Consider the following 13,513-nt stretch of genomic DNA (forward strand, 5'->3'; position numbering starts at 1 on the left):
AAATCTACAGGTGACACCGTGTTGCACGACCACAGCCTACTGTTGCTGGCAGCCTTTAGTATTGGCAATGAAATTCAGGCTAATTAGACAAGATAGAATCAATTGATCCGGTCAGGTAAACAACATGAAGAAGCACTACTTGGCATGTGAGTGCTGTGCACATGAAGGAGGCACTGGAAGTGCGAAGGGACCCGGTTCTCATTAGGCAAGTTTTACAGAAGACAAGTACCTTCCCCCAGCAGCTGGCGGAGACTAAACAGGAGCAGTTACAGCTATGCTCTTCAAGGTGGGGAACCTAATTGGATTCAGCACAGTTTGGCTTATGCATTTCAATCGATAACCCAGCCGCTGCAGTGCTCGAAGGTAAATGCGCTCTATTCTTTATACACGACCAAACGCCAACATCAGATGTGTGGGGTTTCTGTCGGCGGTACAGCACCTCCCTACGTCAGGAACCGCCGTGTTCGGAGTGTCCCGCACCTGTGTAACGCCTGAACCCCAACTTAAGCATTTCCATGGGACTTTAAAAATCCACTGCTCTTGTTCTGGTCCTCTACGCTAGACAGGGATGAATTATTGTGTTCTGGCACTGATGGAGCGACCAATAAATAAAACCAAACCAAAAGAAGAAGAGATGCTGTGGTTATTAACAGGGAAATTTAACAAATGTGAAAACAGTATCTGGTCTGTTCACGTGTCCACAAGATCAACTTAAAAAGGACAAAGGATTTTTTTTTTTTTTAAACACACGCTATTTAGGCATCCTTGGACGGTACTTTGTATACATTCTGTCCTTGAGGGAGTCAATTCTGTTGTTTATAGTTGGCACAGATGGGAAACCACCATTTTTAGGTGCACAGCGTGTTGCTTCAGGCAGTTTGAAAAGCCAAAAAAGACCAGGCAAGAATAAACAATTTAAACATCTCATATAAACAATTAGCACTACTGATGAGCACAGGTAAGTCAGTTCACGATGGATTTCTACTCCCGGCAGGAGGTCAGGATTCAGCTCTGTAATTTACTGTTTGTCTGACGCAGCACCCCACACTCTCAGCCTCGTCGGTGGCTGCTGAGAATATACCCCAGGGCGAGGGGAGGAGAGGAGAGGGACAGAAGAGGGAGAGAAGAGGGAGAGGAGAGGGGAAGCAGGCACGAGGGAAGGCAAAATAACCAACGTGCTATATGGTGAAAACCTGAACCCATCTCCTGCATCAAAGTGCAATGAGTGATGTCGACACGTCCTCTGCTGCAGGATTATGGTTTTTTGTTTATGAAGGGATAGAGTCCACTCTCCTGCCTAGGATAATGACTTCTCCCTTAACACCTACTTCACACCCACGGTCTGAGTTCGCTGAACTACTATTTTTCTTTCCATCTAAAGCAGTCACATATGACAAAGGAAAATAAGATCATCTGGGCAGCGGTGACCTGGCCAGGAGGTCGGCCGAGGCCGCAGTGCGGCCGTGTGAAGGCAGTTCAGCTGAGGAAGCCGGCATTCCTCATCAGTTGAGGAAATTAGGCACACTTCCCTCAAAATGAACAATGCAGTTATTGAACTGGGAACCTAAAGAGATGCGAATTACCTTGAGCCAAGTATACCACTTTTTTTTTTTTTTAGCATGAACATTTTTTTTTTAATCTCCCGAGAAAGGCATCGGACCACAGAAACTGTAAGGTGCTGCTTCCGCTCACGGCGAGGAGCCTGCCCCAGCCTCGGAAGGGAACATTTCCACCATGAAGATGGAGACTACTTTATTTTGGTAAAACACCTCTCTGGCTAGCTGCTCTACGGTTCAAGTAAGAGGCCTGCAGCCTGTTCACACAAGCAGTCTTGTGACTTTTAAACGGCTTTGCCGATCGTGTGTACATTTGTAAGTGCACGCAACCAGGAAAATCTAAAGATTGGTTTGCAACAAACATTTATCTGGGTGATTCCTGGGAAGGAAGACTACAGGCATGGCCCAAGAGGCAAGCTGGTGTCAGTCAGGGGCTTTGCTCCAACACCCGTCAAGCAGCGGGACGTGGGATACGATGCCAACCCCAGACAGAAATTCTGCCCTTCCTGCCCCTTCCAGAGGCAATAAATGATTTCCAATATGACCAATGTGTCATAAGTTCATCACGGCTATTTTCTAACACTACAAGCAGCAAAGAGGACTGGTAAATGACCTCTACGAATTTGTAAGCAAAGTTGATTTCTTAAACAGAGCAAATACTCCTCTGCAGGACCAAGGGCCAGCATCTGCCATCACAGAACGTCCCCCCGGCACATCTCCAGTATCTAAGCAGCACACGCAGTGGTTTGGATCACAGCGGTGCCCTGCTCTGCGAACTTCAAGGGATTTTACTCTTTGCTTCTTGCACGCCCTGGGAAGCTCAGCTTTGTCTAATATTTTGTAAGCACGTTATTATTTAGTCAGCATTTGACTCTGGTTGTAGTGGGGAAACTGGCAAACAAGCAGGACTTGCAGCGTGATCTGAATCTGCCAGGCTGCGACCGTGCTGCTCGCGAGCTGTCTCATTTTGGCTGTCCCGATGTCACCCGGTGAGCAAATCGCCTGGATGTCATCTTATGCTAAATATGCAACAGAAAATAACCCCCAAAACTGGAAGGTGTTCAGGTACCATAGTGACAGGCACAGTTTGAGGACACAGAAGAGAAAACAGTCTTGCTTAAGGACTTCAATTAGCTTCCAACTAAGACGATTACAACATTTCCTAGGGGGAAAGGAATCCTTCAAAGAGAATCAAATCAAAACACCCAGCTGCACGGATGTCCCGGCTACGCGCTGTGTCTGACGTCTTCTGTGCAGAGCTCCGCTCCCCGACTGCCCCAGCAGCGCCTTCCCCAGCACAAGGGAAGCACGGTGCAATTCCCTGCGGCAGCGTGGCTCGCCGGTGGGATGACGGGCTTGTCCTGCCTGCTCTCTGCCGGGGATGCCGCTTCGGCGGCAGGTGCTGGCCTGCCTCTGCCCAGGGCTCCGCTCTCTCAAAGCAAACACCATTTTCATCCCACTGCATTTTTTTTCCAAGTCACTTCACTCATCTTAGAAACTTTCCAGAGGCCTCCAGCATTTTCACTGGTGTTTTGCAGGGAGCGAAGTGAAGAACGAGGGCGAGGTGGCCCGTGTAAGAAACGCGCTTCGTCAGAGGCTCTGCCGCCCGGGACCGGAGCCCACCCCGCTGCCCTGACCCGCAGGGATGACTCCCTCAGCCGAGGGCCACAGCACAACAGCCTACACCGCCTACAACTGAATCACCGTTTAAAAGGATTATTAACTTCCAGCTGCGTTCAGCCTAATTTCCTTTGTGCAACAGTGTGTTTAATTGCAGAGATTCTAATTTACTGTTGCAGAGCACAAGCCCAACTCTGAGGATAAATTAAAATGACAGCTCCATGGGAAGTTTGGAATTTAACTTTCTGACTTATCTGATTTGATGCAGATACAAATATTTAAATCCAGCCAAGGAAACAAACAGCCTGTTACTAAGAAGTTCCAGCTGGAATGGGAGAAAAAGGATTTTGCAGGAAGAGAGGCTGCAACAATTAGTGCACTGTCATACTCCTCGCGGGCACAGATCATCAGCTAAGCAGAGCTGCGGGGCCGGCATGCTGCACTCCTCTGCTAGGCTCATTTGGGTTTGGTTTTTTTGGGGTTTTATTCCCCTTTAGTGAAAAACTACTTTGCTATATAGAGAGTAAGACGTTTTACTTTTAAATCTCCTTTGTACAATTCTCCTGTTCTCTTTTCAAGGGAGAGAAGCAAGCACCAAGCCTGTCGAGTGAAACACGCCGAGTCTGGTGCGTATTTGCTGCCAAGAAGGCAATGTTTCTTTTATTTTTTCTTGTAATCATGACCAACTCTGTGCTCCTGCCTGCAGACTAGGCTGGGACTCATCTCACCCTGCTGAGCCAGTCGCAGTCCCACCTATGCTCTCCGTAACCCCTGGGGAAGAGGCGAGCGTCGTCTGCAGGCAGTTCATCCCGTCCCCACACTGATGCATGTTACTTTTGTGGAGACAGAGCAAAGCTAAATTCAAACTGAATTAAAGAAAAAAATAATTAATTTTTAATTTTGAACTCTGAAAATTCAAATCAGATTTCCAATAATCTGTTTTTTCAGGCAAATAAACAGAGCGCTCAAGCTTTTAGTGCAACTGCATCCCGTGATTCGGGCGCAGGCCCACGGCGAGGCCGCTGCCAAGGAAAACACTCTGCGTTCAGGATACTCCCTGCCGCTCGCGAACTCGGGTGAGCAGCCGCCAGAGACGCTCTCGCCGCCCCGCCGGAGGAGAAGGTAAAGCGCTGCAACGGACACTGCGCCGACGAGGAAGTTACACAAGCGGCACGGCCCTGGGCCCTGCCGTATCTGCCGCCCGCGGGGCGGCCAGCCAGCCCGGCTGCCAGTGCCCAGTCAGGCACGGCCACACAGCCCAGTGGCTCGCTGGCCGGCCGCCCCGGATGGGCAGTGCTGTCATGCGGGGGCTGGTGCTCGCCATGTGCTCGCTGCACACGTGGAGGTGGACGCTGGCACGGGAGGTCCCGGCCGGGATGGGCCCGAGGTTGCCGTGACCTTCGCCACCACGGCAGGCGAGCGCCCGGCCGCAGGCTGGCTCTGCCGGTGCCAGCCCAGCGCCACCCCACCGATGGACAGACAGACATCCCAGTGCTGCGGTCGCCCTCGGGCTGTCCCGGGTGACGGGGCAGCTCTCCTGTGCAGCACTCCAGGCAGACTCCTGGCAGGGGAGCCAGCACTGCGCCCACAGCCCACGGCCTTAGGGCTTCGGTCGGGTCTGCTCCTGCACACACCTCCCGCACCCCACCTGCGCCTCTCCGGCTCCCAGCTGCCCGCACCCCGGCAGGGCCGGCTCAGTGCTGGGGTCCTGCGCCACCCCGATCTGCCGTGCCCACTGCAAAACCAGCTCTGTTACCCTTAAAGCCACCTGCGAGTGGGAAGCTGGAGAGACAATGTTTGGACAAGACAGTTCAACTTCTCTGCACTGAAACTGGTGGGAGAAGTGGGGGGGGGGGGGCTGCTCCCTGCGCACTCCCCGAAGCCAGCCCGGGGAGAACGTGGGCAACCGGGGGAGTTTCTGGGATGCTGGCACCAGCATCGCACACCCAAGACGAGTCACTGCAGCAGTTCGTCCCACAAACCACGACGTCTGTGGTGCAAAACCACCAGAGCTGTGCAGATACAGCTACCTCGGTGTGATGGTCTCCGACGCTAGGATCTAAGTGTTGCGCTGTTAACCATCAGAACTTCTGCATTTTCACTTCACTGAATGATTAAATACACTGCAACTACACCAGCCCCACTCCCTTCAGTCCCAGGCGGTGGGCACACAGAACGGCACGGGCGCACCAGAGTAGTCAGCTCGGCAGACCTGATCCCAGCCATTCTGATTCCCAGAATGGATCCGTGCCGGGAAAAGCAATTCAAAGGCGGCACTGAAATGGACCCTGAGTGGCAGAAACTTAAAGAAAACAAAATGGGGTTCTGAATCTGTGAATACCTTCTGGACCATCATAAAAGTAGTCCACACTTCCCAAGAGGAGGTGACGAAAGTTTAACTCTTAGCAACTTACAGAGATGTAGGTACACACACTTGTAGGTAGCACAAAACTGCATTGCACCTACACCTCAAAACATTTCACAAACGGATCCAGAGCAGAGGGAGAGGAAGAATCAGCAATCCCCACTGACATCCTCAAAGAGAATTTTAAGCTGTTTTCCAAAAGCACAGAATAAAAATGCTGCCAGAAAGCAGAGTCTGCTCATGGATAGGTCTGCACGTGTATCAACATTCACAGAGCGCCAGCTCCCATGCCAGAAACAGCTCCGTTCCTGACATCCTGACTCTGGAATCGACTCCCAAATGCGAGCGCAGGTGAGCAGATTGCTCCATCTCCTTCACTGCTAATGGAACCTCATCTCTACCGACACCAGCCTGCCTGAAATCAAATGAAAGGCTCAGATCTTTCCTAATGCCCATTAGGCTGCAATACAACCACATCTCCAAAAATGACCTTTTAAAGCAACATAGATTTTTTCCTTTTGTTTGCCACCCTCCAGTGGCTGGGTACCATTAGAATTTGCCCCAACCACAGGCTCTCCAGGAGAAGCCGCCAGTGAAGATCACTGAGAAGGGCTGAGCTGCTCTAACTCTGAAAGGTGATGAGCAATTACAGACTCTCCAAAGTAAGGCTGATGCAAATAATCAATGTCCAGTACTTCTGAACATAGGAATGAAAAGGTATTTGAGAGAGACTGAGGAAAACGGGATGAAAGCAAGGAAAAAAGATGACGCTTTACTGTGGAAAAGCCTGTTGTGAACAGTCCTCAGCTCCCTTTATTCCAGCCAAGATTTATGAGGTCTACTGGGTATCTTCATTTACACTATAAATTTAGCAACTCTTCCATTTTCCAGATGAATTTTAATTGCATTACATGCTATTGATTTCACAGTCACAGAGGACATCTGTAAGAATTTCTTTTGTGCTACCATTAACCACTTTTACAAATATTAAACAAGCAAACCCTAACACTTACTTCTCTCAACCTGCAAACACCACAACTGAATTTTATCTCTACTTTCTCCCAGAGTTGTTCCTGGTACCCCATCCACCTAGAGCTTCACGCTGCAACCCCAAATTCCAGTCTTTCCCTGCCTGCAAGCAAATGACCTGTATTTACATCTCCAGCTCATCAAAAACGTGACATTCAAAACCTTCATAGAACTCTGTATGTTTTGGTCAAGCAAACAGAAAACCTCCCCAAAACATACGGACTAAAATTCATCTTTGTCCAAAAAGGAGGAGCTTAAGTTTATACAGTCTGGATGTCCCTCTTTAAGATCACCTGAATTATCTGTTCACTGCATCCCCATCGCTGGTACGGATGGATGACTTGTGGTTAACTAGGAACATCTAGTATAAGGAGACTGCATAAAGCCAGTGTTCCTAGAAGATCCAAACGTTTTGGAAATCTGGAGTTTATAAATGTCTACACTCCGCATGGGAGGAGAAGGAGGAACGGGAGCTTTTCTCTCCCCTTTTTTCCTTAGCATTACAGCAGTTAGCACTGTTCTCTGGTTTCAGCAGATAAAGAGCTCTACAATGCCAGCCAACAGTAACCCGAACGCTATGCATACCTGGATGTATCGCAAGGCACTCCTTAGGACGCTGAGGTTTGAGGTCTTCTTGTCATCTACGTTGGGGATGTTGCGTTTTAAGGTCTCAAAGCATTCTTTCAAATGCGCACGTCTAAAGAAAACACAGGTGGTTTGTCAGCTTGGGGAGCACACACCAGAAACCAGTTTAGCAGCGGGCTAGAGCTTAATTGGGGCCTTAATCCAGCAAAGCACTTACACATGTGCATAGCAGTCACTCAGACTACCTGCATGCTTTCAACTGAGCCAGCTCAGTCCAGCAGAAAGACTACGGGGTTGTACGCCTGGATTCTAGTCCTAGCTTTGTTAGGAAACCACTGTGCAATCTTAAATGAACTATCTCATCTCCCTCTGCTGTTGCTTCCACTTTCACCGCATTTCCCGTTTAGCTAGTTAGACTTATAAGAGTTTTGGATCAGGAACTGGTCTTTATTCTGTATTCACACTGTACACTGATCCCTGATCTCGACTACTTTATTACTTTAAATCAAAAGAGAAGTTACACCGTTATGCACGTGGGGACATACTTTGCGGGATCAGGGCTTTGCAGGGTTATTGTAAGGCAATTACACAGTTAAGTACAACATTCTGGGAAGCAAGAGATGCAGAATTGAGCTATGAGAAAGCAAAGCAATACTGCAAGAGTCATTAAAAGTCACTAAGAATTTTGTTCAGGTTATTTGTTAAAAAACAAACAAACAAAAAACCACCAAAGCCAAACAAATATTGACAGACTATAGGCTAAAAAAAATAAAGGGAAGGGGAATTACAATTTAAAAAAACCAACCAAACAAAAAAACCCCTGGCTTTCTACGCACCTGTTCTTCTCCAATTTATTATGTACTTCCCTGGTCCCAACCCTGTAACCCAAACAGAACAAAGATAAACTCAGTGCAGGTTTAAAAGTACTGCCATTCAACCTGTGCTTTCAGCAGTGTGTGTGTGTCTAGGATATACAGGTAAATATTAAAAAGCAATAGAGGTGCTCAGATATCACCGGTTTAATATTAGTTGCATATATATTTCCACCTATACTGTATCAAGATAAAATCCATACTTTACACACATATTAGATGGGATAAGCATTACGCATATACTGCACACAAGATACAAACAGGTATAATGTGCGTATATATACACAGACACGGCTACTATCCATGACAGGGAAAGACACCAAGTATGAATTGTAAGTATTTGTACAGTACTAGATAGCCCAGATCCTGACCCATTTCTGATCTACGCCTACACTCCAATGGCGTCAGATTTATGCAGTTTCAAATTAAAGCGTGCGGGACTTGGCAGACATACTTCAAACCGCTTCAGTGTTTTACTGTGCCTGAAATAACACAGCTGAGCATAAATATGGAATGAAGTAATCCCAGGAATCCTCCAGTCACTGCTAAAGGAAGAACCAGGGCGAGCTTCTGGTTTTTGGGGTTCTGGTCTGTCCCCACCCTCCCAATCAGAGGAATACTTTTAGGGAAAGCCAAACAAATTCAGGTTATCTTAGTTTTTCAGCTACAGTGGTGATAAAGTACATCATTAGACATGTGGAGATTTCAATATCTTCCATACACTATGCAAAGTAATTATTTGCCTTTGGCCGAAAACACACCAACATTAAGGTGAGCATTTCAGGAAGTACGTTAATATTTAATAAATATTCAGGTATTTAAAAACAAATATTTGACAGCCTTTTCCCATGAAACATTTACAAGCTGAAAAAGACACCTTTTCTGTGCTTATGTCTAAAGGAGTAATTCTGGGGAGAAACAGAGCAAGCACCTTGGGTAACCCGTCCAAATGCATTTCAGGAAACCTTTGCAACTCACTCAGCAGCAGACAGGTATTTTTCTGGTGCACCCATGGCAAGAGCTCCAGAAATCCTGGACGGTAAAATGCTCCAATTACAGCAGCAGTGCTGCACTTCGCACTGGGACAACAGCCCTCCCAGGAGCAAAGCTCGGCGTGACGGCACAAGAGCAGTTTCCTGGTGCAAGCGCAGCCATCCTACCGCCTGCTGCCAAAAGAGCTGCTGCCCAGGCAGCAAAACTCCCCGCAGCTGTCGCTGGTACCCCCGTGCCATTGGAACCCCCCCTACACCCACACAACAATGTCAGGGACAGGTTGGCTTGATTAAAGCACAAATACACTTATCCTTTCTGCAGCTGAGCCTTTTATAGACAAGCTCTAAAGATCACAATCTATTGTAGAGGAATTATACTGGCATTTTACAAAGGCCATTATCTTTACAAATTCTTATCTACATGACTTTTGTTGTTTCCTTCTATGCATTTTGGGATCTCTACATCCCAAAGGACACTCCGAACCATTTTTTAATCCACTACATCTTACATCTCTTCCTGCTCCCACAAGATGATACTGAAACTACCGCTCCTTGCATGGAGGCCGTCCACGGGGAAGGTCAGTGGCAATTCACAGCCCCGCGCTCGTGCTCCTTTCACAACCAGGCTCCTTTCACAAGCGGTTCTGCGTTACAGCTCAAAGCAAACGCCGTAAGGACCAGAGGACATGGGGGAAAGAAAGTGAACTGCCACATCCTGACCTTCTGATACATTCAAAATACTGACTCCATCCAGGAGGGAGCAAAAGGCAAGGCCGGATTTTCACCTAGCCAAAACGTTTCCTCTGAGCAGGTCACCACCGGGGAAAGGACTGCATTTTGGGTCTCTTCTGCTGGCTCTTGCTTAGGCTGGGTGGACCAGAGCGACTTGCAGGGCCTCCAGCTCTGCTGGGTCTATCTCAGCTCGGCAGCCTGAGCCATCCCAGAGCAGAACAAGGCTGCTGCTGCTGCTGCGCTGCACAGCAAGCGGCACTCCAGCTGGCATCTTGTCTAGCAGCATCTCCTCTGAACTCCTGACCAGACCCCCACCCCTGCCCTGAAACCAGGGGCACATGTGCTCTATTGCGCTGAACAGGCAAGACGCACGGCACGACTTTCTGCCCAGCCTCCGTGGGATTAGCGTACCATTTCAAACACCGCCACAAAGAGTTATCTACCAGCTGCAGGCAGTCAGGAGAATGGTCAGAGGTCTAGACAACATGGCCCAGGAGGAAAGACTGAACAGATCCAGGTCATTTATCCTGCAGGAAGGAAGACTGAGGGGCCAAGGGAAACAGGTAAAAGTTTGCTGCAAAGAAAGGAACGATTTGTTCTCCCAGTCCACCAGAAATAATACCAGACTACGTATTAGAATACTGTGGTCTGGAAACAACCGCCTGAGGAGAAGACGACAGAGTCTCCACCAGCCAAAGTCCTTAAGAACGAGTTAGATAAACACTAACCTGGAGCAACATCAGAGTCACAAGTCCTGTCCAAGAGTTCAGGACAGATTAAACAGCCTTCAGTCCCTTCCAGCTGCAGGAGTTGTGAACAAGCAGGAGGCCCTTAGCACTTACAGCACTAAGAAACTGAAACAGCAGCTAAGGTGATGTCTGTACTGGGAAACAAAACCTCCCAGATCACGTCCCAGTTTTCAAGAAAGTTCCTGTGGAGCAGCATTGCTGCACGATTTCCCTGATCAGTACAAGCAGAGATCTTTTGCCAAACATAAGATGCCACCTGAGATCAGACAGGCAGTGCTGGGACTTGCTTCCCAATACAGTCCTGGCTTGGAAAAAGAAATCCTTGTACAGAATCCTACAGTGTGTAGTCAGGGAGGAAAAATAAAAACCACCAAGCTAAGAAACCCTGCTATCAAAAAACCAGACATCCAAACATCCACGGATCTTGGTATTTCTGATCTGACAACTCTTTGCAAATTCAGCAGCTGCTCCAGGTCGATGCAGCTTTCAGTATCATTTTGTCTGGTCCCTCTCAAAAGCCTCCACACACAAGGTGCACTCACCCTCCAGGTCTCTTCTTCTGCTCATTTGGTTTCGTGTCCTCTGCTGGAGTCAGCTTCAGAGCACCAAGCTGCGGGGGGGCTCCCGGGTGCTGCAGGGGCTGGTGAGGCTGGGGCTGGATGGGCTGCTGAACCACATGGTGCTGGGAAATGGCCAGGACCGGCGCCGTGTAATGCTGGAGCTGCTTCGGGCTGCCCGACGGGGGTGTAGCAGCTTTCCCGTCAGGCAGAAGTGGGCCCGGCGGCCTCTGGATGACCGGCGCGACCGAAGATGCTTCCTTAGTGACACTGGGAGTGTTTATGAGGGGCTGGTGGCGTACGAGCGGCGAGGACAGGGTGGTCTGGGCTGCTTGCTGGGGGGGGCTGGTGACAACAGGGATGGGAATGACAGAAATGGGGGCTGCCAGGGGCGGGGGCGGCAGCGGGGCTGGGGCCGGGGGGGAGATGGGCACCAGCAGTTCGCTCCGGGGCTCCTCCGGGATAACGGCACTGTTCGCCCGCGGCACGCTGGCCTTGCCAGCCTTCTTCTGCTCCTGCTCCCTCTCCAGGCGGAGCTTCTCGTGCTTCTCATTCTCCTCTGAAAGAGAAACACCGACAGCGATTAATGGCACTTCCCTGACCTTCCCCATCCGACCAGGCTGGTGACTAACTGTGTTAGTGTTTCTGGGAGGGAAGTGGAGTCCTTGGGTAACGCAGCCCAGCCCACGGCACATCCCATAGCAGGACCTGTGCCCCTGGAGCCCCATCCCATGTCCCAGCCAGCTGCACCTTCCCTTGTGGCCCTTTCGCTGCAGTGCCGACGACGTAAATACGAACCACGTGCTGCCCCCACAGCCAGCACTGGCGACTCCTGACTCCTCCACCGTCTGCAGCAACCCCAACGTCCCCAGGGACACCACAACCGCAGCAGCAGATGAAAAGCAAGACACCAGCCGATCAACCTCCTTCTCGAGATCCCCATCGCAGCACCGCATGGAGAGAAATGGCCTGATCCAGTCACTTCCCACTCCCAACATCCAAACCCACAAACTGCAAGGCCTTTCTGCCAAGGGCAAGCATTACTGAGCTGAAGAAGATTAATGGGACTTCGAAAGCTGTGGCAGGAAGCCTGTGCCCGCTCCTGGAGGGATCCGGTGCAGGATCAGTCCCCGCTTGCCCTTGCACAAGCTGGCAGGGACGGACTCAGCACTCCAAGCGATGCTTACTTCTACCGTGCCTTCCCAAAGCCCTCCCTGCTTGTGTCTGTATGTAAGCATGTCACTGCACTCTATACGGAAGAATAAATCACTCCACAACAAAACATTTTCAATTCGTCCTTTCCTACTTTTACACTGGCCAAGAGCTATGGGGCGTTCTACCAAGGAGCCGGCCCTGGCCCCGCGGCAGCCCCAGGACAACGCCAGCCTTCGCTTCCAGGGAGGTAAGGACAAGCCTGGAGACCAGCCCTGACTAACAGCAGGGAAAAACTGCATTTCGGGATCGCCTCCTGAACTGGAGCCGGTGTGCGGGAGACAGGGAAACCTTGAGGGCCAGGCATCCCCCGCTCCCAGTTCTCCCAGCACCGACCCAGGACCCACAACTGGTGAGACAAACAGCAGCCGCAGGACGGCAGCTGGGCGTAACCAACCGGCCGCGCAGGGCAGGGCAGGCTCCTTAGGTTAAAATACCCCGTATTTTATACTATCAAGTGCAAATCCTAGCTCAATGGACATTACACTGATACAAACCTGTCAGGGCGCTTCTTTACTGCTGTGGATTTTATTCAAGCTTTTAAACTTGGCTTTGATGTGCGTACGTTCCTATATGTTTTTAGAACACCAGACAAAGTAAATGAAATCTGTGTGGCCCGACTAGCAAAATAAACCTCATTAAATGCGATCCAGGTCTCCGGCTTTAATTGTGTGAACGTGGCACAAATGAAATTTATTTATACAAGTCCTGTGGCGCCAGTGGCCCCGGCATCTAGACATCTCACAGCCTTGATCAAATATCTCCAAACCCGCTGTCCACGAAGCTCAGCAGATCCCATTCCTCACGGCCTCCAAGGCGTTGCAACAAGAAATGGTGCACCAACAGCGTGCTTGGAGCTATGACTTCTTCACAGTAATACACAAATATTTGGAAAATAAACCCTTACTTCGTCAAGCAAGGGATCAGAGAAATGACGCATACAGTCTTAAATAGCGGCCAGTACCAGGTAATTCAGAGGAAGCTCAAAGAAACATCCCCAAAGAGCCTGTCCACCGGAGAAGCTTGGGCTTGACCTGAACGCTAAAGTCAGAGTGCGTATTTCAGAAATCTGATAGAAAAGCATGTATACTGCAACCTGGAATCACCACCCAGTGCTCAACCGCCCAGTTATCTTCAAGAGGAAGCTATATTAAATACAAGTGGCACAAGGGGAAAAGGCCCCCCCAGTGAGGCAACCTCCCTCCCCGGCCACGGAGTTGCCCAGGCCTCACGCTCCCCCCGAG

The 13,513-nt window shown here is 49.7% G+C and overlaps 1 protein-coding gene across 2 annotated transcripts in view; it reads right to left on the reverse strand.

Moving 5' to 3' along the window:
- Positions 1 to 13,513, reverse strand: part of MNT (MAX network transcriptional repressor) — a 48,701-nt gene that overhangs the window by 21,124 nt on the left and 14,064 nt on the right. The window contains exons 2-4 of one of the 2 annotated variants that reach the window (XM_054847757.1): positions 11,043 to 11,616; positions 7,992 to 8,033; positions 7,156 to 7,267 (exon numbers count right to left, since the gene is read on the reverse strand). In XM_054847757.1, the coding sequence (XP_054703732.1) occupies positions 7,156 to 7,267; positions 7,992 to 8,033; positions 11,043 to 11,616 (728 nt within the window). The remainder of the gene's footprint in view (positions 1 to 7,155; positions 7,268 to 7,991; positions 8,034 to 11,042; positions 11,617 to 13,513) is intronic. The other variant, XM_054847758.1, reaches the window with a different exon arrangement.

The sequence above is a fragment of the Grus americana genome, chromosome 19 (genome assembly GCF_028858705.1).
Source record: "Grus americana isolate bGruAme1 chromosome 19, bGruAme1.mat, whole genome shotgun sequence".
In the NCBI taxonomy this organism is placed as follows: Eukaryota; Metazoa; Chordata; class Aves; order Gruiformes; family Gruidae; genus Grus; species Grus americana.